We start from the raw sequence: 26,940 nt of genomic DNA on the forward strand, positions 1-26,940 counted from the left end.
CAGTGTTTGTTGTTTTCTGGCAACCTCCTGAGCAGCTGCTCTCCAGAAAGCCTCACCTCAACAGTACAGTTAGAATGCCGACGCTAGAACAAAAAGATGAATCGCCTTGCTGGCAAGAGGGATGTTTTGTTTTCAGTAAAGTGCATCAAATTTCATCTCACAGGTCTTACCCAGCAAAAGTCGATTCATTTTCCTCTGTTCCAGGGTAAAGAAGTGACTGTCAAGAAGCTGCATTTCTGTTGCAAATTATTGCATTGAATAATGGTGTTATTTTTCTTGTCTACACAAGTCTTTAGTGATTTGTTTATGGATTTGAACTCATGGTTACAGGGTGCCAGCGATTTCTAATCGGAGAGCAGCTTGAACACAGGATTTGATGTTATATACTGTACTGACCATGACCACGGAGATGTCAAATCCTAGTCTGGCAATATATAAACTCTGCCTTGAACTGGCTGGCTTGATTTCAGAGTGACTCCATCTTTCTTAGCTTTGTTGCATGTCTAAAGTTGCTGGCAGCACATATTTGTTGGTACTTCAGTCTAAAAAATGATCGGTTTGGCGCTGCAGGCTAAAAAATGGTTCCCATTTACGTGTTTGTTTGTACTTCAGGCTAAAAGATGGATGCTGGTTTACAATTTGTTGGCACTAGTTGCTGGTTAAGAGTCCCAGTTAGGACAGATGTGAATGTCCAGCTGCACTCTTTGTTTCCAGTGGATGCCACATTTTTTTGTGTTTTAACGTGCACACACTCTAAGTCATTTTATGCTTTTGTATTTGTTGTTATGCAAATTGCAAGGGCTTCTCAAAAATGGCAACTCTTGTCGGGTGTTCCCAGTATGCAATGGTAAAGTACTTACAAGAAGTGGCCCAAGGAAGGACAACTGGTGAACTGGCAATATGGTACGTGGTCAGGGTTCAGGGTGTTCCGTGCCCAAGGTTCACTGATAAGAGTGACGAACTACTGGACCACAAATTGCTGAAAACCTTAATGCATGGTTATGACAGAAAATGTGTCAGTCCACCTAATGAATCACAGCTTGTTATGACAAGAACAGTCAGAGTGCCCATGCTGACTCCTACCTACAGTCCAAACTTCTTACAATGGATATGCGAGTGTTGTACCATGAAGCAATGGAAGACGATGGCTTGGTTGGATGAATCACATTTTCGTCAACATCTTGTGGCAGTGTTCTAGTGGAAAACCTTGGGTCCTGGCATTCCTGTGGATGCTACTTTGAGACATAGTGCCCACCTAGATGTTACCAACCATGTACGTACATGCCTTCATGGGAGGGCTTTCATGGAACGGCAGCAGTCTCTTTCAGCAGGGTAATGTTTTAGCAGTGTGGCAAAAGTTGTTCATGAATGGTTTGAGAAAAACAACAAAAACTTTAAGGTGTTGACTTGGCCTGAACATTTCTTAGAAGGTTGCCTGATGTCACCATCAGAGGTCTTGTGAGGTCCATGCCTCCACAGCTGCAGGAGACCTACACAACATTAGGCAGGTGGTTTTAATGTTGTTGCTGATGCTTTCTAATGGCCTGTATGGCAGATACAACACTAAAGCGGAAAAAAAATTAATGTGTTTTGCGCACTGGACACAGATCATGTGAAAGCAGCTTAAGTGAAGTCAGACACAAGAATATTTCAGTTCTTCTTTTGTGTTCATGCTCGTGTGAATGTTTGTGTGTTAATCTCTGGCTTACTAGGCTGCTATTATTTCCTCTGATTGTGTACAGTTTTATTTAATTGAAGTACCCTGAATTTATATCCATTCAATCAAGAATCGTTTACTCTGTGCTCACAGAAATCAGCCTATTAAAAGATTAGATGTTGGCTAGGGCACATTTCATTGTGTTTGCAACGAATGGACCAACACAGTACATAGATGTTTTCACTTAAAATGATCTTTTATCACCTAAATTTGTTTTTGTTGCCGTTAGACTTTGAAATGAATAGCATAATGGCACAATAAACTGTAAATCCCTTCTCTGCGTCAGCCCATCTGTTTACCCAGAAACCACTTCTGATGCAGCCTACATATAATTCAGCTGTGATGAGGAGAATGTTGGCAAGCTTTTCAGACTTTGTGGTCAACACTGGGTGTGTGTAATGTGTTTACAAGAGCGAGTGTGTGTGTTGCTAATCACAAACTCTGTCACAAACCTGCTCTTGGAGCCAGTCGCTAGCCACAGCGCTGTGGTTCTAATTAACAGACTGGGGTATTGTGCCCATGCCGAGCCCTGCTCTTTGGTGTATGTGTGTGTTTTCTGTTGTGTTTATGTGTGCTCCACACTTAGGCCTCATAGAGACAGGTTTTATGATCATATCCTGCTCTCTTTCCCCTAACTCCCAAACATCCTAGAGATATTTCATAATGTTAGGGAAACACAGAGGATATGCTCGCCAAGTGGTCTCTCTCGCTCTCCTTTATGTGTCTCTTGCCCTCTCTTCCAAAGCCCACTATGCAGTGCTATTCTGTGCCAGGTCTAGTTAGTGAGTGTATTTGTCCAATTACCCAGAGGTTTAAAGCTGCCAATCATGCGGCGATGCCACATCGTAAAGCCTCATTGCTGAGCTGTGCTCTGTGCCTAAATAAACACCTGAATAAACACCTTGGTAATCGCTTCAGTCCACACCTAAACGCACACACGTACACGTTAGCACACACCTACTACACGCACACCTTGCATGCTCAGCCACCCATAGTGTGGATCTCTGATCTCCGTCCAATGCCCAAAGCAGTGGTCCTGTTGTCCGATGTGATTAGAGAACACAGAAAATTATGATGTAAACATTCCAGCTGGGTTTATCAGGAGGCAATGTGGAGTTGTTAAGAAGTGATCTACAGTACTGTCCAATTCATTCGCAATAAATCTGTCTCTGTCCCTAAACCCTTCTCTTCTTTCTGTCTTCTCTCTGTTCGACTTGGCTCCTCGTTTCACGTCTATTATTTATGGTTGTGTTATTTATGATGGGCATTTATGAGTTAGTCTGGCCACACTTTGCGAAGCAGGCTGGTGATGCTGTTCAGCAAGAAAAGAAAAAAAAATGATAGAGGAGATTTCTAATTAAAGATTACAATCATCGACCTTTGTGCACTTGAGTCAAAACAACACTCCTTTTGTAACATTTTCTTAAATGTCACGAACAAACGTTTGTGCGTATAATAGCTACTGAGGCCTTTACCATATTTCCACTCACACCTCTCACCACACTCTCTTTTTCTTTTGTTCTTTTACTACTTCACGATCTCAGGAGCGAGTGATTGAGAACCTCCGGGAGCAGAAGGACCGGGAGGACAGGGTTCGGCTAGAGGAGCTGGCGCAGATGAGGAAGGAGAACCAGGAATTGAAAGACAAACTCTCAGCCCTGCAACCCCAGAAACTGTCTCAGAGCCAGACTGCTAACCCCAGCCCAACCCAGAACCAGAGGCCTGATGGAGAGGTCAGTTTAGATTGATAAGGGTTTTAATTGGGTAAATGATGTTGTTTAGATAATAAGTGTATGTGTGTGTGTGTGTGTGTGTGTGGTATGCAGGGCTGCTAGATCTTGTGAATATGTTTTGACTCGCGTTTTAATCATCTCCAAGTGTTAAAATGAACCTAAACAAACTATAGCATGTAGTTGGAAGGTTCTGCATGTAGATATGAAGTCAAGATTGCTGGTTTGATATGTGTGGACTGTAGACAAACAGCCATCAGTACAAGTACTGCCTATACTATGCACTTTGTCCCACAGGATAAAGGGATGAATTAACCGAGTGATTTATGGACGTAAAAGATCTCTCTATCCCTGTTCGGGTGCCAAGTCGGAGGCCTTGCTCTTTTTTCTCTCCCTTTTTCTTCTCCCAGCCTTACAAGCCAGGACAGACTCTTGCCCTGCCAGAATTTATGAGGATTTTTTTCATTTATACTCATAAAAAGCATACACACATCTCATTCCTGTGAAATGATATCTTGTTGAATGTTGATGCGGCACCACATGAAAGTGACAACAGCTCAATAACTCTTTGTCGAAAACATATTCACACTCTGACAGAAGTGTTGCCATAATTGGACTATTTTGTGTACTCGGCAGCAATCAGACCTGTTATGTAAACTCACAGATTCTTCAAAAGGAGAGATGATGTTCGCGTGTTTATATATGTGTGCACGCATATGTGTGTGTGTGTGTGGGTTGTGTGACTGTGTATGCATGCCAGCACAGAGACAACTGTTGATGTGCGTGTGTATTTGCGAGTGTCTGCTTGTGTTCAGGTGTGTTCAGCTCTTTTGTAGTGCAGCGATGAGCGCCAGGCTGTGAGCCCGTTGTATTGAGTAGGTCAGAGGTGAGCCGACATGCTGCCTGAGATTAGATTTTGATTAAACCGAGGAACCAGAAACTCACACGCACAAGTGCACATTCGCCAAGGTGCTGACAAGCCAGTCTGTGATACATTTCAATGCCGACTGGTGCTTGTGCTTTTGCTGTAAATACTATTTAGTCAAATTCTGATCTCCAGTATGTTGCGTACAGTACAAGCTTCACTTCAAAGTATTGTAGACGGCAGAAATCCAACACCAATAAAAATCCAATGATGGTCATTTAATAAAACTGAACTGACAGTTCCAAGCCATAGTCAAACCCTACTTTGTCATGACAATTGTATTCCCCTGCCTCTTGGCAAGTAGCTGCACCATGACTCGGTCAAGTTGGTGGAATGACCTGCTGTCCATTTTCTGATGCCAGTTAAAAATCCACTAGAAAACAAGAATAAACCTCTTTTGCCTCCAAAAAAAAAAAAATCAATTTGACCGTAGCTTTAAACATGTCCTTAGCTGTTTGTTTGTGAGGATTCCATTTCTAGATTTTAATGGCTCTTGTCCCTATTCGGTTTCGATGCACTTATGGTGAGTTTCTTTGGACAAAATCATGTCTCAAGAGATTGTAATGCAAAAAAGTGAAAGCTGAGTCATGAACATAGAACGTTTCTGCTTAAAAACAATGTGTTGCTCTGTAGAAATGTATTTATTAAAATTTCTGAAATCTCCTTGTTTTTTTTTTAAAACATTACCGGCTGGCGTTATACACAGTAAATGTTTTTGAAATAGAAAATGTCAGTACAATAATTGTATGATTATATTTCAGCCTTATTTTGACATTAATGGGAAATATCTCCAGGAAATTGAGAAATAAGCAGTTTTTCCTGACAGCACAATATGAGTTACCTCTCAAGCAGATGTAGAGTTTGCCATCAGGTCATGTACACACAGTGGTCCGCTCACTGTATCTGCAGATGTTTGTATTATTGACTCAGTCAAGCTGTTAGCGGAGCTTTTTATCTTGACCTCAGAGCTCTGTTGACTTCACTGCATCCTCATCCTCTTCCCATGAAACAGTATTTGTTGATTCCGATTTTAATAAAGGACTTCTGGAACTAAACACCAGCTCTTCAAAGAGAAAAACACCAAAGAACCTCAGGGAAGGCAGTGACCTTTTCAGAGAGGATTGGCTTGAATCAGTAAGGAGGCACCACACCTTAAAAGACTTTTGAGTCCTTTTCAAAAGACAATTTAGTCTTTTCAAACCAGGCCAATGCCATATTGTCTTACATTTTTTCATATTTCTTCTGCCTTGCTTCTCGTTGATTATAAAACAGAAGTGAGACTAACATTGAGCGATATTTAATGACATAAGAGTGTAGTCATGTCAAGATTTTACCTTTTTAGGAGTCAAAGCTGTTTTTTAAATACTACGCAGGCTCTGTGTTGCTGGGTAGCCTCTGGCCAGGACTTTAATAACTCAGTGCAAAGCCTGGTGGCCACACTCAAGAGACGTTTCCAGGAATGATAATAATAATTTGACTGTATATGTAATTGTATCTTTACTGGCCTTTCCCCTCCTGTCATAATATCACAAATTCCTGTCGGACCCACTGTCCTTTCAGCCTCTGCTTTCCACTTGTCTGTGTTTGCCAGTGAAAGAACATAACACACTCCAGCCCACTTAGGCCTAATGCATTTTGTGTTAGTTAAGCTTCGGCTTAATGCTTAGGGATGAGTGTGTGGGACTAGGTGTGGAGGTAATGGGCTGAGGATGAGTTAAACAATGAATCTACTTTTTCACAGGATCCTTAATTGTTAGTCCAGGCGTACAGTAACAAGCTTATGGGGTTCTACGAGGACACAAGCTGCCACGTATGTCGCAGACAGGTTAATTAAGCTCATATGCATGGACCCAAACATATCCTATGACACAGGTACATGTCTTGCACAGACGAATGGGTAAAAAAGAGCTGCCATAGTCAACAATAGTGCCATCACTGACATTTTCACAGATGTGTTCTTGCTATGCCATCTCATAATTCATGCCTGTATCTAAAGTGCAAGAAATAAGACCTTTCAAACACTTAATTGTGCTCCATATGCTGTGGCCACATCTGTATTTCCCACATGCTCAGGCCAAGTTATGCATTTTCTTTATCTAGTGGGTTTGTGATAATTGGCAAGAGGCATTTGTTCGGATTTGCTAGTGGTAATAGTTAACAGACACTCCTTGTTCTTTTTTTTTTTTCCTTAATGATAGACTCAAACAGAACGACATGTACAGTCCCAGACATACGTAGACCTGATAATAAATTGTTCAGTGTGTGTGTGTATACAGGGATTATTGCTGTTGTGGGGACACTGATCTCTTTATACAGCTACATTGTGCGGACCTGCCTTCCTTTCGGAGACAAAAAAGGCACGTCAACAAAGGCAGACTGTTAAATTTTAGTACGCAGACTTGGTTTATGTTAGGGTAAGGCTCGATTTGGATTAAGGTCAGAGTTAAGGTGAGGCAATAAATGGTTTTGGCTACGGTAAGTGTTAAAGAAATGGGTGTACGTCAGTGTAATGTCCCCCTGAAGTGATTGAAACATGACTGTGTGTGCGTCAATGCTGTTTGTGCACATTCACTTGATGATGTTTAAACGAGTGGCCTCAGCTGTCTCAACAAGTTAAACAATCTTCACAAACACAGTAGACAGAGAGAGGTAAAGACCAAGAGAAAAAAAAAAAAAAGTTGAAGTAGACAGAAAGATAATTCTAGGTTACAAACTTCCTCTGGGATATTTTTCTCAGAGAAGAATGGATTCATCAGTGTAACTCGCTGTTTTTTTTTTTTTTTTTGTCAACATTTTACTTACAAAAAAAAATTTGAGATGTTTGGTGGTCTCGTAAAATCGCAGCCAACCAGAGGGAGTCGGTAATTTTATAATGATAATGACTGAACTCCAAACTCTTCATGAAGGACGCCCTGGGGATACAACTGATAGACGCAAACCACAGAAAAGGCAGGCAGCAGAGGAACTGGGTCGGGGGAGGAGGGGGGAAGCAGATGAGGGTACAGATTGGTACTGCCAAAGCTAAGTAATGAATTCTTACTTCTTCGTCGGGACTGACCTACCTTTTCCTTTTCAGAGCTGCCCATGTAAGGTGATCTCACATCTGACCATGTGTTACTGTCAGTGCCCAGTTTTTCGGGTCCCACAGGATGTTAAAAATTTAAGACTACAGTTGGTTCTTATAATATATTCTCTTTCTCCACCTGTCATATCTTTTTGTGTTAACGTCTAGGTGCAAGCCAAAGTAGATGGACTTCCAACAGTGAGTCCCACGGTAGGTTCTGTGCTATTTAATGCCTCTTGTTTTTTTTGTGCTTGGGCAACTGTAAGTATTGAAATAATTCTATCACAAATTGTAAGGTTACCGATCCAATATTCTGCATTTTTCCAATTATTAGTATCTTTTTTTTTTTTTAAAGTGATTACTGATTTTCAGTTTAGATCCAAAAAAACTGTTATCGGACCCCTTGATTACTGATCATCAACATCAATATCGGCCCTAAAAAGAAACATGACCCAAATACAATGCTAACAGCTCCAGTCGGGTACAACACATCTTTAGAATTATGGTCAATATTCCCTTTTAGTAAATTAGATCTGGTGTTGCTCGAATAATCTGAAACTAATCTGCTGCTAATTAGGAATTCTAAAGAAAAGACTGTTATTGCCGTGTCTATTTCCTGTTCTGGTTAGCGAGTAAAAGTGTGAAATGTTGAAGTTAATGTGACACATTACAGTTTAGATTAAAAGTAGTCTGACAATGATTGTAAAAGATGGCTGATCTTAAAATGCTGATTCTGCAAAATTGTACAGAAAACTGTATGTGCTTTGATACTTCCCACTTTATGTAATATGTGCCTTAGTACTTATTGTGTCCATTCTCACCACAAACACGCACATACCCAAAGACCCAAAACACGGAAGAAGCAGTCAGAATGTGTCCAGACATCACGGATCGTCTGAGGCTTCTCGAGCAGGAAGTTGCTCGCTACAGAGAGGAATCCGGCAAGTCACAAGCTGAAGTGGAGAGACTGATGGGGGCTCTGAGGGATGCCGAGGTGGACAAATCATGCAAGGAGAAAAAAATCACTGATCTCGAGAGGTGAGGGTCCACGATTCCGGTCCACGATCCCAGCTGGTGTCACAAGACACCATCTGGGTGTTCTTAGAGAGCAGTGTCCCTCCGAGTGACCGGATCTTTGTAAGATCTCAATTAATTTCTAAGTGCTCTATTTATAAAGAAGTAATCCATGAGATATAAACTGTCTATATTGTGTACTTCTAGCACTTGAAACCACTTCCACTTTGTCATGCTCTTCCCCTGATGTAGTCACAGTCTAGAAATGTGTACTGTGACCTATATACATGTGTTCCTCTGATCTTTTGGCACAATGTTTTATCATGTGTTTCTGTCTATCAATGTCTGCAGACCCGGGTAAGTAGATATTTAGTGTGCCATACCATCGTGTTGCTACCAACGCTGTCCATACTCATCTGTCTTGACATAATGGAACGTTGGTTGGTTTGATTTGGACCCTTTTCGGGATTTGGCTTAAATCTGAGTTTCGGGAAGCTCAGATTTAACAGAAAATATACAATCCATTTACGACAAACAGTCTCGGTCTTCATTCCTGTCACAGCAATAACACAATGAGAGACTTACTATGGTCCCTAATTAATATCGCCGGACATGTATAGTTTCTCTATTGTGTTGGCTTCTGCCAAGCTCTCTCACATTTCATTACTATCATCAGTGCTGTCACGCGTGTTTTCCGTCACATCAAGTTGTTTATATGTGTTTTTACGTAAGTATCTGTAAACTCAACAGATCAGATGTTTTGTTTCTCTCTTTGGATTACTGTAAATGCATTTAGCGAATGTGTTTGTCTGTATGAGTGTGTGTTTTTTTGAGTTTGCCAGGCAGGCAGCCAGCGGCATGCCAGTGGGAGGTGGTGTATCCAGCCCAGACACTGGCTGTTTATACTACTCTGTTTATTACTGGCACAGTGTTACTCAATTATCATCTGATTTATGGATTGGCATGGTGTGTATATGTACCCAAATGAGTGGTTGTTTAGTGCCAAGGCAGAGGTTCTGTATGAGTGTTAGTGTGCACATTAACTCCATGTGTGTGTGTGAAAAAGAAGCATAGAAAAATAGGTATGTTTTTCTATTTGGTTTGTGTTATTACATTGTTTTGTGTATTTATCCAAACCTGAAGCAGGTGTAGTTAGTTGTGTGTCTGTGTATGGAGACTGATAGTCGATGAGACTCTCCTGGTGGATCGCCAACTGACCAGAAGAAGCATTACTGGAGAAAAACAACCAAACTGTTTTTTAACACACATTGGTCCCATCAGGTGTGTTAACACCAGCTATGGTTCTGAATGGTTAGGAATCAATTTGGATGGGCTGCATGTACTGGATCCAACACAGTTTCCTGCCTCATTCATTACCCATTTTACAGACTCTCCGCTCCTGGCATGAAAACCGCGTGCTGACTCTGTGGGAACGCAGGAGCATCGACTATAATAGAAATACAGTAGCTCCTGCAGAGCTTTTTTCACACAGTCAGCTCTCTGTTTCCATGCGCGCATGCATGCGTTAAGCCTCGACCTCTACGTCTACATGTGTCTGCCGTTCACATGCGGCCGTCGCAAGCCACGCATACACGTGTGTATTAGTCTGTGCATTTGGTTTCTGTGCATGCGGTGCAGCCATTTCTGGGACAGGGCTGTTTGGGATCGTTGGAACAGTTTCTTTTCCCCTCAGCTCATCCGTCTTGTTGGGCCGGCTGTCTCATTAGTGTCAACCAGTCACTCCTATCAGCCCGACCTTTCCTCTTCTGGTCAACATGCACAGGTCGGAGGTCATGTACAAGTCAGCCACAGGTTTTGAGAAGGAGATCCGCTGTATTCATACACTGTTGCTGTAAACGTGAAAAAAACAGAATACAAGAGCAACAAAGACATCAACATGCACTTAGTCCTAGTTTTTGTTTTAGCATGTACGGCTGCTGCAGAGCGTTGTTAGGTTATGTAAGTTATAAGGGGAATTTTTTGATTGAACAAAGACATCAAACAAACTGTAAATAGTTGAACTTTCACATGTGTGTGTGTGTGTGCGCACATGTGTTGTGTGACAGCATGGGTGGATGAGTGTCTGCGCGTTGATTAGACTTCTGTATCAGAGCATGCGAGATGTAGCGTGACTGGGCAGAGGATGAATGTCTTTTTAATCAGAGTGTTTCTGTTGGAGCTCAGTCAGATGGCCTATTAACCACTATCTGAATGGGGAGAGAGAAGAACAGATGAGGAAATAGACACTTTCTCATCCAGTTGGCAACGCAGCAAAGACAGTCGAAGATGGATGCAGCAAGCAGGTCATCGCAATAAATACTCGCAGACTCGCTCACGGCTATTTCATGGTTTAGATTTCCTAGTGATCTATTGTAAGTCAGTGATATCGTCGGGTAGTTTATGGTTGTTTTTGTATTTACTCTAATTAGTGTACAGTAGATGTAAAGCTAATCTGCCTAAATAATTTGTGACCAGGCTTTGTAGAAAGTATTTGTATCAGCTGTTAACACTAAAACTAATACTTGGATTTGTTAAATGGAGCTCTCAAAAACCGTGGTTACAGATCTCTTGGAGCTGTTTGTGTTTGTATGATTGGCTAAAATGGGAAAAAATATGTAGTAACAATCCATTTTTTCTTGATGCATTTTTTTGTCCTGACACTGCAGGAGGTCAGCTGAGTACAACAGCGGTGAATTGAAACATCTAAGGTTTTAATTAACCTTGAGAATTAGGAATAAGTGAAGACATTTTTGAGATACAAATCATGGAAACAGTTGTTTTAAAGTTAAATGTGAATGATGCTTTTGAATGTATTTTTTATTTTTTCTAATATGTTGAATGAATATAAAGTCTTGCTTCTTTTTCCTTTCACTCCTTCCCTCGTGGGTGTATATTAATAACTATTATTTAGTATAGTCTTCTCTTATGCTTTTATAGTCCCATACTTTAAAAGTTTAACCCATCTAGTGTAATGTTGGGGCTAAACTTTGACAAATAAATCAGCCTCCTAGTCTCACCATACCACAGCTACTGAAGAGGTAAGCACTCTGGTATGTCAGGGAGGGTTTCAGGAAAAGGGAGGTGTGTGTGCGTGAGTACATACGTATGTATGTATGTATGTGTGTGTGTGTGCCCAAGGTGAGACTGAGTGGTATACATGTTGGTGAGGGACTTGGAAATGGCCTCTTGGGCGGATTGAATCGTTGGTTGCTCGCTGGCAATCATTCATATCCTCGCAAACATCCATTTGCATACGCATAAACACGCACATATAATTTTTGGCCTTATTCCTGTGGCCATAATCAAACTCCAGATGTTGCGAGCACACGGAGCACACACCCTTCGAACAGACATGCCAAAACACACATAACCTCCAACATCTCTGTATATAATATTTTTTTTTTTGCATGAACATGTTTGTAAATAGCATGCTGTTCAGTTGCAGGTGCAATTTGGACTGCAATTTTAAAAAATGACCTGCCAAATTCGCTTTTTAAATCTAATCAAATTGCACCTGCGACAGAGAAAGCTTGTTTAACTGCACAAATACATGCAGTAAATGCCATTACACTTTCCCACATTTAGGCATGTAGACATACAGGCAGGCCTCCTGTCTGTTTCACCCTGTCACACACACATAGACAGTATATAAAGGCAACAGTGAAATGGTATTTGTACTGCGATAAGACATGTCTCAGCACTATAAAGTATCTATCACTAATAAACAGAGTCGTTCTGGTTGAATCTCTCACCACGGCATCAAGACAAGCGCCTTAGATAAAAGTTTCAGACTCCCAGTGTTGACCCAACTCACACTACATGTCGCCCCTTTTTCTTCTCTCTCCTCTCTCCCATTTTTTCACCAGAGAGAACATGTATTTAGTTCAGATCATATCTGCCTTTTATTCAATATATTGTACAACCCTGAGTGGTAACTACCCCTGTGTGTCCCAGTCTGCTTGAAATCAGAGGATTTCGTTCCACTCTGTTGTTTATTAAAAGGGACAAGGAAGAGGCAGAGTAAGAATTAAGAGTTATGAAGGGCAAGATACAAATCTGGATTCGGTTTTTTTCCCTCCCCTTAAAGGTTATTGCTTCTTTTGACCTTTATTTCCAGAGAAGCTCAGAATGCATGCTCTCTTTCTGCCTTACTTAATATTCACAGTTTCCCACATTCAGATTTGCTAGCGACTCAGTGTGACCACATCTTCCTGCTGCTGACCGCTGCAGCAGCTTTACTGAAGCCATTCATATAGTTTTTGTGCTTTGCTCAAAGGCATGCCAGCCCGAGTCAGCAGGGAAAGTTAGGCCATCATTCATTAGTTTAGTTTTTTTTGTGAATGGATGGGAGTTGTAATCGGAAAAAAAGAGGAAAGGAAATCAGGGATAAAGGAAAAAGAGATTAAGAGATACAAAACAGATATGTATATATTGTTTATATATAAATATATGTACACACACACACACACACACACACACACACACACACACATATATACACAAGAAAGAAAGAAAAAATAAAACAGAATTGGACTTTGACAGCCAGAAATAAAGCGGAGCTGCTTATGTTGGAAGGCGGATGTGTGGTGGGCTCCAGGTGGAAGAAGCAGAAGGAAATGTGAAAAATTACTTATTACGCTCAGTTTAGGAAATGGCTGGACTCATGCACACTGCTCTCTCTCTCTCACTTCATCTTTCTAAGAAATGTCACTGCAGTAAAAATACTATTTCCCCCCCAAGAATTTACTCATTTCAGTAATCAACAAATCACATTGCTCCCTCATATTTTCCGCTCAAACGCAGCCCAGCCCGTCTGCTCCTGTTTTTTTTTTTTTTGTACTCTACGTGCCCTCATTTGCCTTCGCGCTGGTCAAAACACTTTCTTCATTTTGCACTGATGGGTCGATGGGGGCGTATCAACTATCAAGTGGGACCAGCGTGTCCGTCGGTTTGTACACCTGTGCCAGTAGCGGCTGTGTGTGTGATAGCTGATATGCCCTCATGGCAAGTTTGTTCTCCATGGACATGCCTCTGAGCTTATAAAAACACACACAGAGACATCAAAGATCTGGGTATGGACAGGTTCTCGTCGGCCTCCTCCCCACTGCTGTGTAGATATGTGCGCGCGAACACACGTTTGTGCGAATATTTATGCCGCACTTTTCAAAATCCACTCATAAAAATGATAAAAACTCATAAAATCAACAGCAGAGTGATTAAAAAAATGAAATAAAGATACAAGCCAGAGACATGAAATGGCAGACCAATAAACTGAATGTGTGGTTTTCTGAAGAGGGAGTAAAAGCAGATGTAAATATTGATAGAAACGTTGGTTACTCCCCTTCTGCTTTATCTGCTCTTATTATAACCAAAAAAAAAAGGTTCTAAAAAGTGCTATTGTGTGTGTGGGCAAGGTGAGAAATGTAATAAACGTATTCGTCGTCATGTTAGATGTATTTCATATTAATTGCGCACCGACATCACTCATAAAAACTAACGCACACACACATCATTCTAAGCGCTGTGACAGCAAATATTTGCCCACATGTGGGGGCAGCTTGTAGGTTTTGCCCAGAGTAAACACACCAGTGTGGATATGGAATAATAATGTGGCACATTTTAGCAGCTGCTTGGTCGCAGCTTGTTTACAGTGTTGGAGGGTTCTCTTAAGCACTAATTTGTCAATGTCAGTTTTCTCACACTTTCTATGTGTATTACTTAAAAAAAAAAAAAAAAGTGTGAAGGCTGAACTGAGAGCTCAGAGATGTGTGTTTTTGAATCTATTTTCAGGGTGTTTGTGAGAAAGTAGTCGTATGATGCAGGGGTTTAGTGGGTTAATGATGGTTCGTGTGTGTTTATTTGTATTTTAATATGCAATAGTGTGTGTTTGTGTGTGTGCGCGCCACACATCTGGATTAGTGAGTTCAGTAAATGACAAGGAGCAGGTCTTAGCGGGGAAGTGAATCCACAGCCATCCTCGCTGGTTAATACACAGCTCAGCTCTGTAATCAGTAACTCAGCAATGCACAATGCTGACGGCTGATTTATTATCCGTGTGTGTGTTATTGTCGGTGTTTATAGACTTGTGCCAATTCAGTTTTTTTTTATTTTTTAAAAACAACAAAAAACACACACATGCCCTTCTGTGTGTGTTGGTGTAATCATATCTTCTTCGCTCAAGGCTTGCGCGTATCTATTTTTTTTTGTGTGCATGCATTTGATTGCATCTCCTGTCTGCATATGTTTTGTGTTTTGTTGTTGAAAGATTTACACAGCAGTGTCTCACCTACATCAGTCATGTCTTGTCTTGTCTCAGTCTGCCATGTTACACAGACTAGACACCGCTTTTGTCCTTAACTGGTTTACTGTAGCTCTGTCATTTAGCTGTGTGATGCTGCATGCATCCTGGTTTTAACTCTAAAACAAACTGCAGGACAATGAAACAAATATATATGTTTGTTTTAATTGTGCATTTTGTGTATGCTACATCTGATAGTTAGCGCACAACCACAAAAACACAAGCAGCATTTGTAAATAAATGTGTATTGTGTTTAATTTGCATGCATGCATTTTTATATGCAGCATATACGAATGCATATAAAAATAAGGGATTTTCTTTTTTGACATATTTAGACAGCTTTCAATCCTCTTTGATACAGATAAAGGCGATAAACGCAACAAACAAGGAAAATTTGTTCAGCAAAAATATCAATAGATGTAATATCCTTCTGCCTTTTTAGCAGAAATATCGTCATAATCATCCACAAGTCTCTGACATTGATCAACTAAAACAATTTCACCACTCTTCCACACAAAATTCCTTCTCTTGCAAGATTTCTGAGGGTTTGCTCGCATGTACGGCTAGTTTCAAATCCCCCACAACATTTCAGTGGGATTCAAATCGGAGCTTTGACGAGGCCATTCCATGACCCTCCGTTTCTTCTTTGTGAGCCATTCCTTGGTGGATTTGCTAGCGTGCTTAGGATCATTATCCCGTTGAAAGGTCCACTTCTGGTTCAACCTCACATTATCTTCAAGCGCTCTTTCATATGATGCAGAATTCATAGTTGAATCAATGACTGCAAGCTGCCCAGTCCCCGAGGCAGCAAAACAACCACAAACCATAACATTTCCATCACCATGCTTCGCAGTTGGTATGAGGTTCTCCTGAAAAGCTGTCTTTGGTCTACACCAAACATGTCTACTCTTACTGTGGCCAGACGACTCTATCTTTGATTCATCTGTCCAGAGCACATTATTCAAAAAGGCCCGGTCTTTGCCTATATGTTCATTGGCAAACTGTAGTTTTGCTCTAATGTTCTTTTTGGACAGCAATGAATTTTTCCTGGGACGCCTCCCGTGCAGGTCAAATTTGTGGAATCTCTTTGTGATCGTAGATGGATGTAGTTTGAAACCGACAGTTGCAAGAGTTACCTGCAGATCCTGTGATGAAATATTGAAGTCTTTGGAGTCTTCTCTTCACATCAAGCTGTTAACTGTTTCACTTTGGCCAGTCGAAATTGGAAATCTCTCCACAGATGTTTTTCTGACAGCCTTAAAGAGCTCTATAAATCTTGGATTGATGGCACCAAACACTTCCATAGCAAAGAGAACACTAAACCCTAGACAACAGAAGTTTAAATAGGAAAAGTTCCACCTGTTGCTGCATAAGGAGATTCTAATTATTGGCACCTCATCAGGATTAGAAGGATGCATGGCAAAGGACTGTATCCACTTGGCAATGTGTTTTTGTATTCATTTAAATCCCAACAATGTTATTTTTGTGTCACTTGTTTGATAATATCACCATAATTAATAGAGACTGTTTCAAAGGGGATTAAATGTCTACATGTCAAAATATGTCAGAAAGTCGAAGCCTTTTCACACGACTACTCACCGCTGTCATATTGTGTGCAATACAACTAGAGTCTTGTTATGTATTCCATGATTTTCACACAGTTAGTTTTGCATTTCTTTATTGAGTCTCTTTTTATCTGTTGTCATCCATTTTTCTCTGTCTGAAGGCAAATCAAGTCTCCTAACATTCAGAAGCAGATGGTGCTGGGTGAGATGAGGAAAGATGCCTTGACTGATGGACATCCGCACTCTTTATCGCAGGTTTGAATATAAATGTGTGTGTGTGTGTGTGTGTGTGCACGTGTACACTTCCTGGTCTTCATCACCATTTCAGTTCAAACTAATTCATACTCATTTTATCTGCCCACTTTTCTCTTTTTTTTTCTTCCCCTTCTCATCTCTTGTGCAAGCAGTTCCTCAGAACAATTCCTCTTCTCCTTTTTCTTTCTGTCTCGACACATCGCTGTCTTGATACTCCTTCGTTTTGGAGTCTTTCATGCCGCTTGTCCTCTCACAGTCAGAAGCAGAAATCAGCTCCATACACTAGATAGAAGTGAAATAGTAAAGAGCTGAGTCTTGTCAGGCATTTTTGATATAATCTGTGCATTTGTGTACCTACAAGGTGTCATCCTAAGCGTCAGCTGATTGCTTGGTTTTCTATGTGTACATATCTGTGTGCATGCTTGTACACTAGCCAGCAGGGCCATGCTGAGGTGTTAATATGCAGAGTGCAGCGATGCCAGGTTATTCCCACGGCACAGATGAAGTCGAGTACACCTCTCTATAATTCTCTGCCAAACAAAGCAAGAGTCTCGCTGGGTTTGTTTTTGGTTGCACTATTTTGCTATTTCTGTGGATGTGGGCAGGAAGCATTAAACATCCTATTTCTGCATCTAAACTGAGTCTGAGAAGCACGCATTAATGTTGCTGTAACCTAAAAAGAGCGATGAAGCGGCTGCCAGCTACAGGTGCAAGGGAGTCGTGTCACGGAGAGAGATGATGTCTGCACAGAGAGCCAACATGAACAATTTCACAAATCACGAAATGTATTTTTATCGGTATGTTTTCTGTATATTGTGTGATTTTGATTTGTGATGGCCCTCCGTTCTGGTTTCCTGTGCTGCTCTGTCTTGTTTCCTTTGGCAAGACCCTCGATTGGTTGTCAGAGAAACTGGCTGCACCTGAGAGGTGAGGCATAAAAGGCCTGCCCTCCCCGTCTGTTTCCTTTCTTGCTGTGCAGTTGCAATCCTCTGGTCTCCTCGACCTTGTAGTTTCGTTTGTGTTGACATCTTACACATCACTCCCACACTTACTTGAACTCATCTGCAGATTCTTTATCACTCTCACTCCTTCCACATCATAAACGATCTGATAACTCCTTTTAGCCGTGTCTGCAGCATGGCTCCATGGCAACATTGGTCAGTCGAGATATCTTTAAAAAATCTGTTGAATGGACTGCCGTGAAATTTAGAATACACATCCATGATGCTCAGTGGATCAATTGTTAGCCTGACTTTTCTGCTGTCATGAGGTGGTTTGGAGTAAAATGTCTTAAAACCCACTGGATGAGCCGTCATGGAACAAACACATTTATGCCTCCTTCGAGGTCATTCTTATCATGTTGATAACTTTCCTCAACTAAGATCAGGTCAACATTTTAATTTACTCAACACTTTGGACTCAAAACCTCCAAAACATTCTCAGCCTGAGCTGTACTTTTTGTTCTGTGCTAATTATCCAATGTTATTAAGTTAACATGCTGAGCTAACAGGGTGAACATGAAAACATCTATCAACAAGATAGCATTGCCATGTGAAACATCTTGGTGTTAGCTTTCAGCTCATTTATTCATAAAACAATAGACTCTAGTTTAAAACATAAACCAATAACATAAACTTTAAAATGACCTTAAAAATATCTAATGTTATTTCTGTTCAGGCGGTTATCATCTACACAGATTACTTTTTTTTTTAAGTAGCTACTTAACAAATGATGCAGAATCATTCATTAATCTGCATGGATTCTCTCAGTCTCCATTGTCTTTAATAATTACATTATTTCTGCATGAAGGAAACAGACTACACATTAAAAACGTCATATCAACTACTCTACACAGATAATTCAGTTAACCATACTTTGCCACTATCCATCAAAAAATCAGCAATACAGCTAAAATCATAACTGACTGTAACTTTTTCTCTCAGAATGAAAAAATCCAGTCAGCGTATTTCACTGAGACATTATAATCCGTACCACTAGACCGTCTGACATCAAAGGTCACAATGACCCTTACAAGTTATTACGAAAGCCACTTATCCAGTGATTCAGTAGTTTCCTACGTACAGTTTATTAAGTTCCACTGCACACATACAGCTGAAAATGTTGTTCTTCTCTTGGCCACTAAAGCACAACCCAGTAATCCTACATGAGATAATACAAATAACACAAATGTCACTTAGAAGTATTCCTATATCTAATTACTGTAATTGCTTAAATAATAATTAAATACTGTACACATAATACACAGACATTTGATGTAATACATATTAAGAATTGTATGATCAAATATGGTAGCAATATCTTGAAAAATATCAACAGCTAACACTAGCTAAGCATGAACATTTCAAAACAAGACTATATAAGACCATATACTCCAGCCAGCCGTCCATGGAGATGTCATGAACACAATATACTCTCTGTATATTGTGTCTGCTCAGCAGTGAGGTTGAGTTGTGGCCTCCGCCTCCCTCTCTTTCCTCCTGCTCTCTCTATCTCCACTTATCTCTGGGTCCATCAGGAACACAGCACGCTCCAAGGGTAAACACAACCAAACAAACTCTCCCCATCATTCCAGGAGAGTTTATGTGTGATGGAGCGATAGCATCTCTTCGCTCCATTGTCTCCATTGCACCACGCTGCACTTCACAAACACAGAGAAAACACACATCGGAAGTCTTCACTTCAAGCGTTCGCACAGGCCTTTTATTTCCCTTTTATCTGTAACCGAGAGGCATCAGCAACCCTCCCCTCTGTTTAGCGACGCTGGGATTAACGAAACTTTTTTTTCCCCCCTTAAATCTGGTGACATTTGAAGAAGATAGACATATTTTTTGGATTTTCTTCCAGTCTAAGCCAAAGTCTCTACACTGAAATTGCAACTGTATATGAAACTTCTGGCCCGGGACACATACTTAACATATTTTGAATCATGAAATCAGACACATAAATGTTGACGCTGCACACACCGCGGTTGACAGAGACGTATGTCTGCACGTGTATGTAACCGTCTATGTATTTAAAGCTGTTGATGAGACACAGCTGCTAGAAATGTGCATTCCCTCACTCTCTGCTCATTTAAAAAAAAAATTAAAAAAATTTGATTATAATCCCTCTATCAAACCAGAAAGAGCAAGGGCTGTAATGATCCTTCCCAGGGGCATTAGGTGATGATTGGTGCTGCAGAAGTAATTATCTTTCCATTTTTCCCTGCTCTTTGTGTTTCCATATCTCTCTTGCCCTTTTCCCCATTTTTTTTTCTTTTGTATTCTTAAAAGCCAGCAATATTCTCTTGTTACTAATAAAGCTCACATTACACACACATCGCACATACACACATATATACAGACACATGTACTGTCCATGTGTGCACGCACACACGCACACACGCACACAAGCACACACACACACCACATAGGCAGACCCAGCTTTTCTGGTTGGGTTACACTCAGGGGTCCAGCGGTGGCAGCCCCATCTCAGTGGGGTGTGTGTGTATGTGTGTGTGTGTGTGTGTATCCATGTGTGTGTGCGAAGGTGACTGTGTGCATGTGCGTGTTTCTGTCTGTTGGGTGGGGTCAGACCGGTACTTGTTGATTCTGGTGCATCGAATTACTGCCCGTCTGTCACATCCAATTACAGTTTTGGAGTGCTGACGCACACAGCCTGCCTCTGTGTGTGTGTGTGTGTGTGTGTGTGTGTGCGGGTGTTTGTCGCTCACCTCCAGCTGTGCCGTGCTGACGTGACGAGCCACAAGTATCCGCTTGTGATTTGGCTGGCTTGGCAATATTTTCATCATAGTTGAGGATTATCCCATTGCTGCAGTTTTAGTCTGTATCACTGAGTCACTCATTAAATAAGCCTGATTTCTAAATGTGGTGCAACCTCATACTCACTGTCTCTTCGTCAATATTTACTGCACAATTAATGAACAATTTATACTCATTTTGCACGGTCCTGGTGCTGTGTCGTCAAATGATTTTCACTGTGGATTCAATCACGATGACACTGTTAATCCTTTAGTTGTCCATTTAGAATGCTGTCTGTTACAGGATAGCAGCTTTAGACACGTGCATACCTGCCATTGTTTCCAAGCATTTAGATTCACTAAGTGACTTTTACAAACATAAAGCAGCCATTTCTGAGATCATATGTCAGTTTAAGAGCACTAAGTCCATTCAATGGTCATCCATCTCAATGAAGTTCTCAGTTTGATCCGTTGCCTCCCTTTTTCCAAGTCTCTTGCTCATTCTCCTTGTTTCCAACAATGTTATTTCTGACACACTGTCTTGCTGTATGTTGCTGGTGCTTCTTCGTATTCATTTGCTAGAATCTCGTTTTAGCAGCTTTTTCCTACTTTCAGTGCCGCCTTTGTTATGAACCGTCTAATGTTGCTGCTTCTTTTCCCGGAACGTTGCGCAAAGTGTTTATTTGAAAGCATGTTGGTTGATAGTTCCTATCGGTATGTGACTTTATTCTTATCTGTTTTGTTCCGATTCGGATCAGATTGGTGAATCCGTGGCTTGCATCATCAAAACACTGTTTCGCAACGACCAAACTCTCACTTGAAAGCGTTTCCTCGTCCACGTGACTGCAAAGCTTCTGCTCCCAGAGAAGTGTGAACGTGTGAACTTGAAAGCGAGTCAACGCTTTCGAAGTCGGGGAGAAAGTAAAAAAAAAAAAAAAGAAAAGAAAAAAAACAGAGAGAGGGAGAATCCAGGGGTTTATTATTTCTGTCCAGTGTTTTCTTTCACAGTTCCATCAACCAGTGTGGAGACGGATCATTTTCTCCCGCTCACCATAGGTGTCAGAGAGGCCACACACAAACTGTGCATGTAAACGTGCACAGTCGACTCCGCGCGCCCACAAGTTCGCGTATGGATGACAGCAAAGGTCATGGCACTTTCAGACTCTCTTTTCATCACTTATTGCTCTCTTCCGTCTTGGCTGTGTCTATCTCTTCTTCGAGGAATCTTGTTTCTTCTCTCGCCGCAGCTTTTGTCTCGCTTAGTTCTCTTCTTTGTTCCTATTTTGCATAGACTGAACGGGACCGACAGTTACACATTTTCTCAAGCTGTCTGTTGCAGATACCAATGCAAAAACATTCAGTGATGCATTTTTAGAATAAACTCTAATCAAAGAACAATACTTCTCTCCCTGACTTGTGCTGCTTTGCTTCCGACCCGACCCTCCTTTTAACTCTTCTCACCAACCCAGCCTCCTCTGTTAGCTTCCCAGGATGCCATGCGGGAGACGGCAGAGCGGATCATGGAGTTGGAGAGGGCGCTGAGGGAAAGCATGAATACCTCCGCGCATAGGGAGGCTCTCTGGGCGCAGGAGGAGGCAGCCCGTGTTCAGGCCCAGAGAGAGGTTTACCTGATGCTGCACACACTTATGAAGGACTCCAGACCTGCATATACATAAACACACACTCAAACACTCATACGGCCTCATCTCCAGACAGCCTGACCAACCTTCTGAACTGATCAGCTCATCGAGGCCAAGGAAGGACCACTGAGAAAATGTGCTGAACTTAACTGCACCCCCATGTGGCTGAGAATGTAACTGCAGGCGGGCCGTTCTTAATGAGTGATCCTTCGCCGCCCATTTAGGTTGTTCCAAGCCAACAAATCTCATTTTTACAAAATGGCTACTTGCCTCTTCTCTGTTGCTGCCTTTTCATCTTAATTTAGTTTTTATTCTCTAAACATGCGCTTGTTTATTTTCTCCTCGTAGACTGAAATTCAAAACTGAATCAAGAATTTCCAATGCGGCCTCTTTTCATTTTTCTCTCGTTAAGTTTGCTGTTGGATGCTTGAAAACGTAAGCATATGTTTGACATGTTGTGAGTTTATGTGCCTATAATCAGAGTTTACTAACAAGATTGTAGACGTTGAGCTTGCAGACTTGACGCAGCACAGGCTGCCTTTTTAGTCTGTCTGTCTATCTGTCTGTCTGACTGCCAGCTGGTCAGTCTGCATCTTTAAGTGGGTTCAAAAAAAAAAAATCTATGTGTGTGCTTTTGTATCTTTGTGTGAGCGTAGGTGTGTCTGCGGTGGGAAAGAGAAACAGGGCGAGGGAGTGCGTTTCCTCCTGGTGTGAGGGTGCATTTGAATGAGAATGACCTCGCATTACTTATGAGTGCCACAAGTAATATGAGAGCAATCGGCGGTTAAAACAAGAACTAACATTTTGGGGGCAGAATGGCGGCTGTATTGCTTCAAACGCATGTACGCTCCCTAGCAGACCTTAAAAGACGAAGAGGGGAGATTGGCGGATGGAGCGGCAAAGTACGAGAAGGTCAAACTCAGTTTAGAAAATCCAGTTAGAGCCAATGCTAACTGTGGCTTGTTTTTTTCCTTCTTTTCGCAATATCTGTACTTTGCATGCTTGACTTACGTTCAGCATGGATACTGTGTTTATCAAACAATATTATGATCCACTGAGAAGTCAGAAAGAAAAATATATATTTATGTCTGCGGGACTTTTCTCACGCATGCAAGTGGATGATTCAGCTTTGACCTAAGTTTACCCATGTGTAGAAGAATCAGGGAAATCCTCTCCTAACTTGTGACAAATTAACACTCATTGACCCCAAAAGCCATAGTCAGCTTGGTTTTATTTTAAGTCAATCCAGACCCTATGCATGAAGAACCTCCTGAGCCAGCATGCAGTCATACTTGAACTTGACACAAACTGAACTAGAATAGAGTTACAGCCACACTGTTGACACAAGGAAAGGTACCCATTTCGCCAGTATGCTCACTCTGTGATGCTCTCCGGTCCCAGTCAACACAGTGACCTTTGTGAGCCAACATGAGGCGGCAGTGAGTCAGCGTGCCATCACCGTGCAGTTAGACAGTTGTCCGTCAAGTGTTCTTGCCTCAGGTTCTGGAGAAGTGTATATGGAGGGAATAGAGAGAGGGGGACAGGTCCTTCTGAAACATCACCTGACCCTGGCACCATTTCAGAGCGCCTTGCCAAACTCACATTCTCACATCCCCCCCCCCACCCCGCCTTCCTTCACTCTTTGCTTGATTTTCTTCTTTCTTCTCCCCTCTGTCCCAGAGTAATCAGTCTCATGATGTGTAATGCGCTGAAAGTCTTCCATCAGCCTGACCTGCTGAAACATCACCTGACCCTGGCACCATTTCAGAGCGCCTTGCCAAACTCACATTCTCACATCCCCCACCCCACCCCGCCTTCCTTCACTCTTTGCTTGATTTTCTTCTTTCTTCTCCCCTCTGTCCCAGAGTAATCAGTCTCATGATGTGTAATGCGCTGAAAGTCTTCCATCAGCCTGACCTGCTGAAATGGAGCATGGGTAATGCCCTGGGTCACTTCTCTTCACACCCCCGTTTTCTAATTCTCTCACTCCGTCTCTGCCTCTCTCTGTCTCACGTCTTTCTCCTAAAATCATTTCTGCTGTCCGTCCGTTGTCCCGATTCTCTCCCATCTGCCTTCTTAAGTTGTCTCACGCAATTACCTGCCCGCTCTCTCTCCTTTTCTGTTCCTGTCTCTCTCCTCCTCTGTGGCGTTTGAACTAGGCCTTTGAACCAGCAACACGACGCAAATGGACAAGAGGGATTTGGCCCTTACCTCTGAGCCCTCAATCAGCTTATCAACTAAAGGGGCTTTGGGCCAGTCTTAGCGAGCCTTAGCCTGGCTGGGGGGCTTTGCCTTGAAGTTGAGCTAAATTAGCACGCACAGGCTCACCGCTAAGCTGATTAGGTCCCTAATTTCACTAAAATGCATTGTATTCCTTATTAATGATGTGATTGTGAAGTTAGGGCTCGCCTGGGTGGTGGACTAATGAGGGGCCGGGAGGGGGGAAGTTGGTGTGTGAGGATTGATAGACATGTGGTGGGTGTAAATGGAGTTGTGTGTGTGTGACCCTTGGCTTTCAAGATGAAAAGATTGGCTCTGTATGCATTGAAGCCTGGAATAAGACATCAAACGTTGAAATGGTGAGATTTTGGACAGTTGGATGTCTTGTTGATATGGGGTCTGTTAACTGCTGGAAACTACTGAGGTCAGTTGCTTTTGGCAGGAATACGGGGTGTTTTTTATTGAAAACAATGCTTTGTTACATTTCCAGAAAGTTACGACCAAAAGTTGTCACTTTCCTCCCGCTGGGAATATCTGTATTCCCCTCTCGCTCCGCTTTCACCCTTTCTTCTCCTCGTCCATATGTGATATTCATGAACAGTCAGTGAGCACATTATCTGACATCTGTGAAACACACCTAGAAAACTGGAGGAGATGGAGAGTGTCCTGAAAATGTGTGAACGATTTGGCCCCTTCATAAAAGAGGCCCATTGCTTTTTTCATGTCCTACCCCATGGAGTGCTTCCCCCTAACACTCTCTTTCTCATTTTCTTTTGCTTCTCCTTCTCCTTTTTCCCCCTTTGTTCATTTTAGAATTGATTGTTTTACGACCTCATACCACAAATCTGCAAATCATCAGAGCGGAACAAAGATAAATTCATATTCTTGTGGTTTTCCATTTACATCATCTGAACAAGCCTCTCTGGTGCTGCATCCTATTGTGAAGTACTTGTTGTTAGACAATTACACACTTCCTGTCTCAGGATAATGATGCCCTGAGGTCACATCCTGCCTATCAGACACGCAGGTTGGACACACAGGCTTGCATGGCTGCAGGGCATGTGTGTGCAGAGGGAGGAGATGTAGTTGAGAGCTTGAGCATTATCCTCACCTGCTCCAAAGTAGAACCACACTTGAGAGTGAGACAAAATAAGTGGCGGAAAGTGGGAAAGGAGAGGGAACCCATGTTTCCAGCAAAAGGGTCAGAGGCCTTATCATTCAACTAACCTATGAACCCAAGTCATTTTCCCTGCTCCTAGATGTCAACTGGCCATTCATTTTCATGTTTAGGCTGTCATTCCATCTCATTTCTTAGCATTCCACATTAAAATATACACGGCACACACACAAGCATGCAGACAAAGTGCATGCATAAAGTGAGATTAGTTCTTGTGTTCTGAATTTTACACAACCTAAATCATTTCATGAACACTTCATGTATTTAAAAGAAGAACAAAGAGTGTGTCCTGGTATGTTTTCACACTGTTTAAAACCTGCTCGTCTGTGTCTCCCCTTCATCAGTTGGAGGAGCTGATGGGGGCTTTGGAGAAGACGCGTCAGGAGCTGGACGCCACTAAGCTGCGTCTGTCCTCCACGCAGCAGTCCCTGCACGAGAGAGACGGACACCTGAACAGTATGCGCCAGGAGAGACGCAAACAGCTGGAGGAGATTCTGGAGATGAAGTTAGTGTCATTTATCTATCTTTCTTCACATACTGTTGGTCACATTCACTTTATTAGCTACATAGCTTAACAAATTCATAAGACCACCACCCCATGTAAGGTTTATGCTGCAGCTGCTCTAAATTAACAGCATTGGTAATTACCAAAATCATTTTAATGTTTCACCATTCGCCAAGAAGGTCGCGTCCCGGTGGGGGCACCGGAATCTTTCTGCGTGGAGTTTGCATGTTCTCCCCGTGCAGCGTGGGTTCTCTCCGGGTTCTCCGGCTTCCTCCCACACAGTCCAAAAACATGTTGAGGTTAATTGGTGATTCTAAATTGTCCGTAGGTGTGAATGTGAGTGTGCTTGGTTGTCTGTCTCTAAGTGTGGCCCTGTGATGGACTGGTGACATGTCCAGGGTGTCCCCTGCCTTCACCCTAAGTCGGCTGGGATAGACTCCAGCCCCCCCGCGACCCTCGTGAGGATTAAGCTGTGTATAGATAATGGATGGATGGATGTAATGGTCGATACACCAGTATGTAGAAGCTCTTAAATCGAAATGATATTTTTAATGCTGTTTTACAAAAAAACTGAAAAAATTGTAAAGCGCATTACTTTTTTCTTGATTCAGATGTCAGATTATAGTTATTTACTCGCATTCCTGAATCGTAAAATTAGTTTTAGTTTTCGTCATAGTCAAAAGCGATGCTATACTGGACTACATTATATTGATTTGGCTGCTTAGTTTTGGTTCCATCCCAGTTGCACATGTCAGTGCTAAATACATGAATGCGAAAAAATAAACAAACAACCGTCGTAGTCCATTACTTTAGACTGTACAGGTGTTTCTAGTCAAGCTGGATTTACTTATTTTCCCCTCCTTCAGTTCAAATGCTCTTCTGTACATTGTTACGGCCCTGCGTTTCTCTGCTCTTCTGCTTCAATACTGAAGCAATGTGAATGATGTGTGACACCATGCCAGAGCAGTTGGTAACAACAGTAAGCTGTAAGGTGAGAAAAAAATAAACCACACCAAGTGTTTGTGAGAGTGACTGACAGCCCATAAAAGTTTTTTTTTATCAAGTATTTT

The 26,940-nt window shown here is 41.8% G+C and overlaps 1 protein-coding gene across 1 annotated transcript in view; it reads left to right on the forward strand.

Annotated features, from left to right (window-relative positions):
- Positions 1 to 26,940, forward strand: part of LOC103367233 (ERC protein 2-like) — a 154,149-nt gene that overhangs the window by 56,250 nt on the left and 70,959 nt on the right. Inside the window, exons 9-14 of the mRNA XM_008295204.1 lie at positions 3,262 to 3,450; positions 7,605 to 7,646; positions 8,350 to 8,474; positions 16,475 to 16,568; positions 21,798 to 21,950; positions 25,710 to 25,870. Coding sequence (XP_008293426.1) covers positions 3,262 to 3,450; positions 7,605 to 7,646; positions 8,350 to 8,474; positions 16,475 to 16,568; positions 21,798 to 21,950; positions 25,710 to 25,870 — 764 coding nt within the window. The remainder of the gene's footprint in view (positions 1 to 3,261; positions 3,451 to 7,604; positions 7,647 to 8,349; positions 8,475 to 16,474; positions 16,569 to 21,797; positions 21,951 to 25,709; positions 25,871 to 26,940) is intronic.

This window comes from Stegastes partitus, unplaced genomic scaffold, assembly GCF_000690725.1.
Source record: "Stegastes partitus isolate 25-593 unplaced genomic scaffold, Stegastes_partitus-1.0.2 Scaffold1030, whole genome shotgun sequence".
Taxonomy (NCBI): Eukaryota; Metazoa; Chordata; class Actinopteri; family Pomacentridae; genus Stegastes; species Stegastes partitus.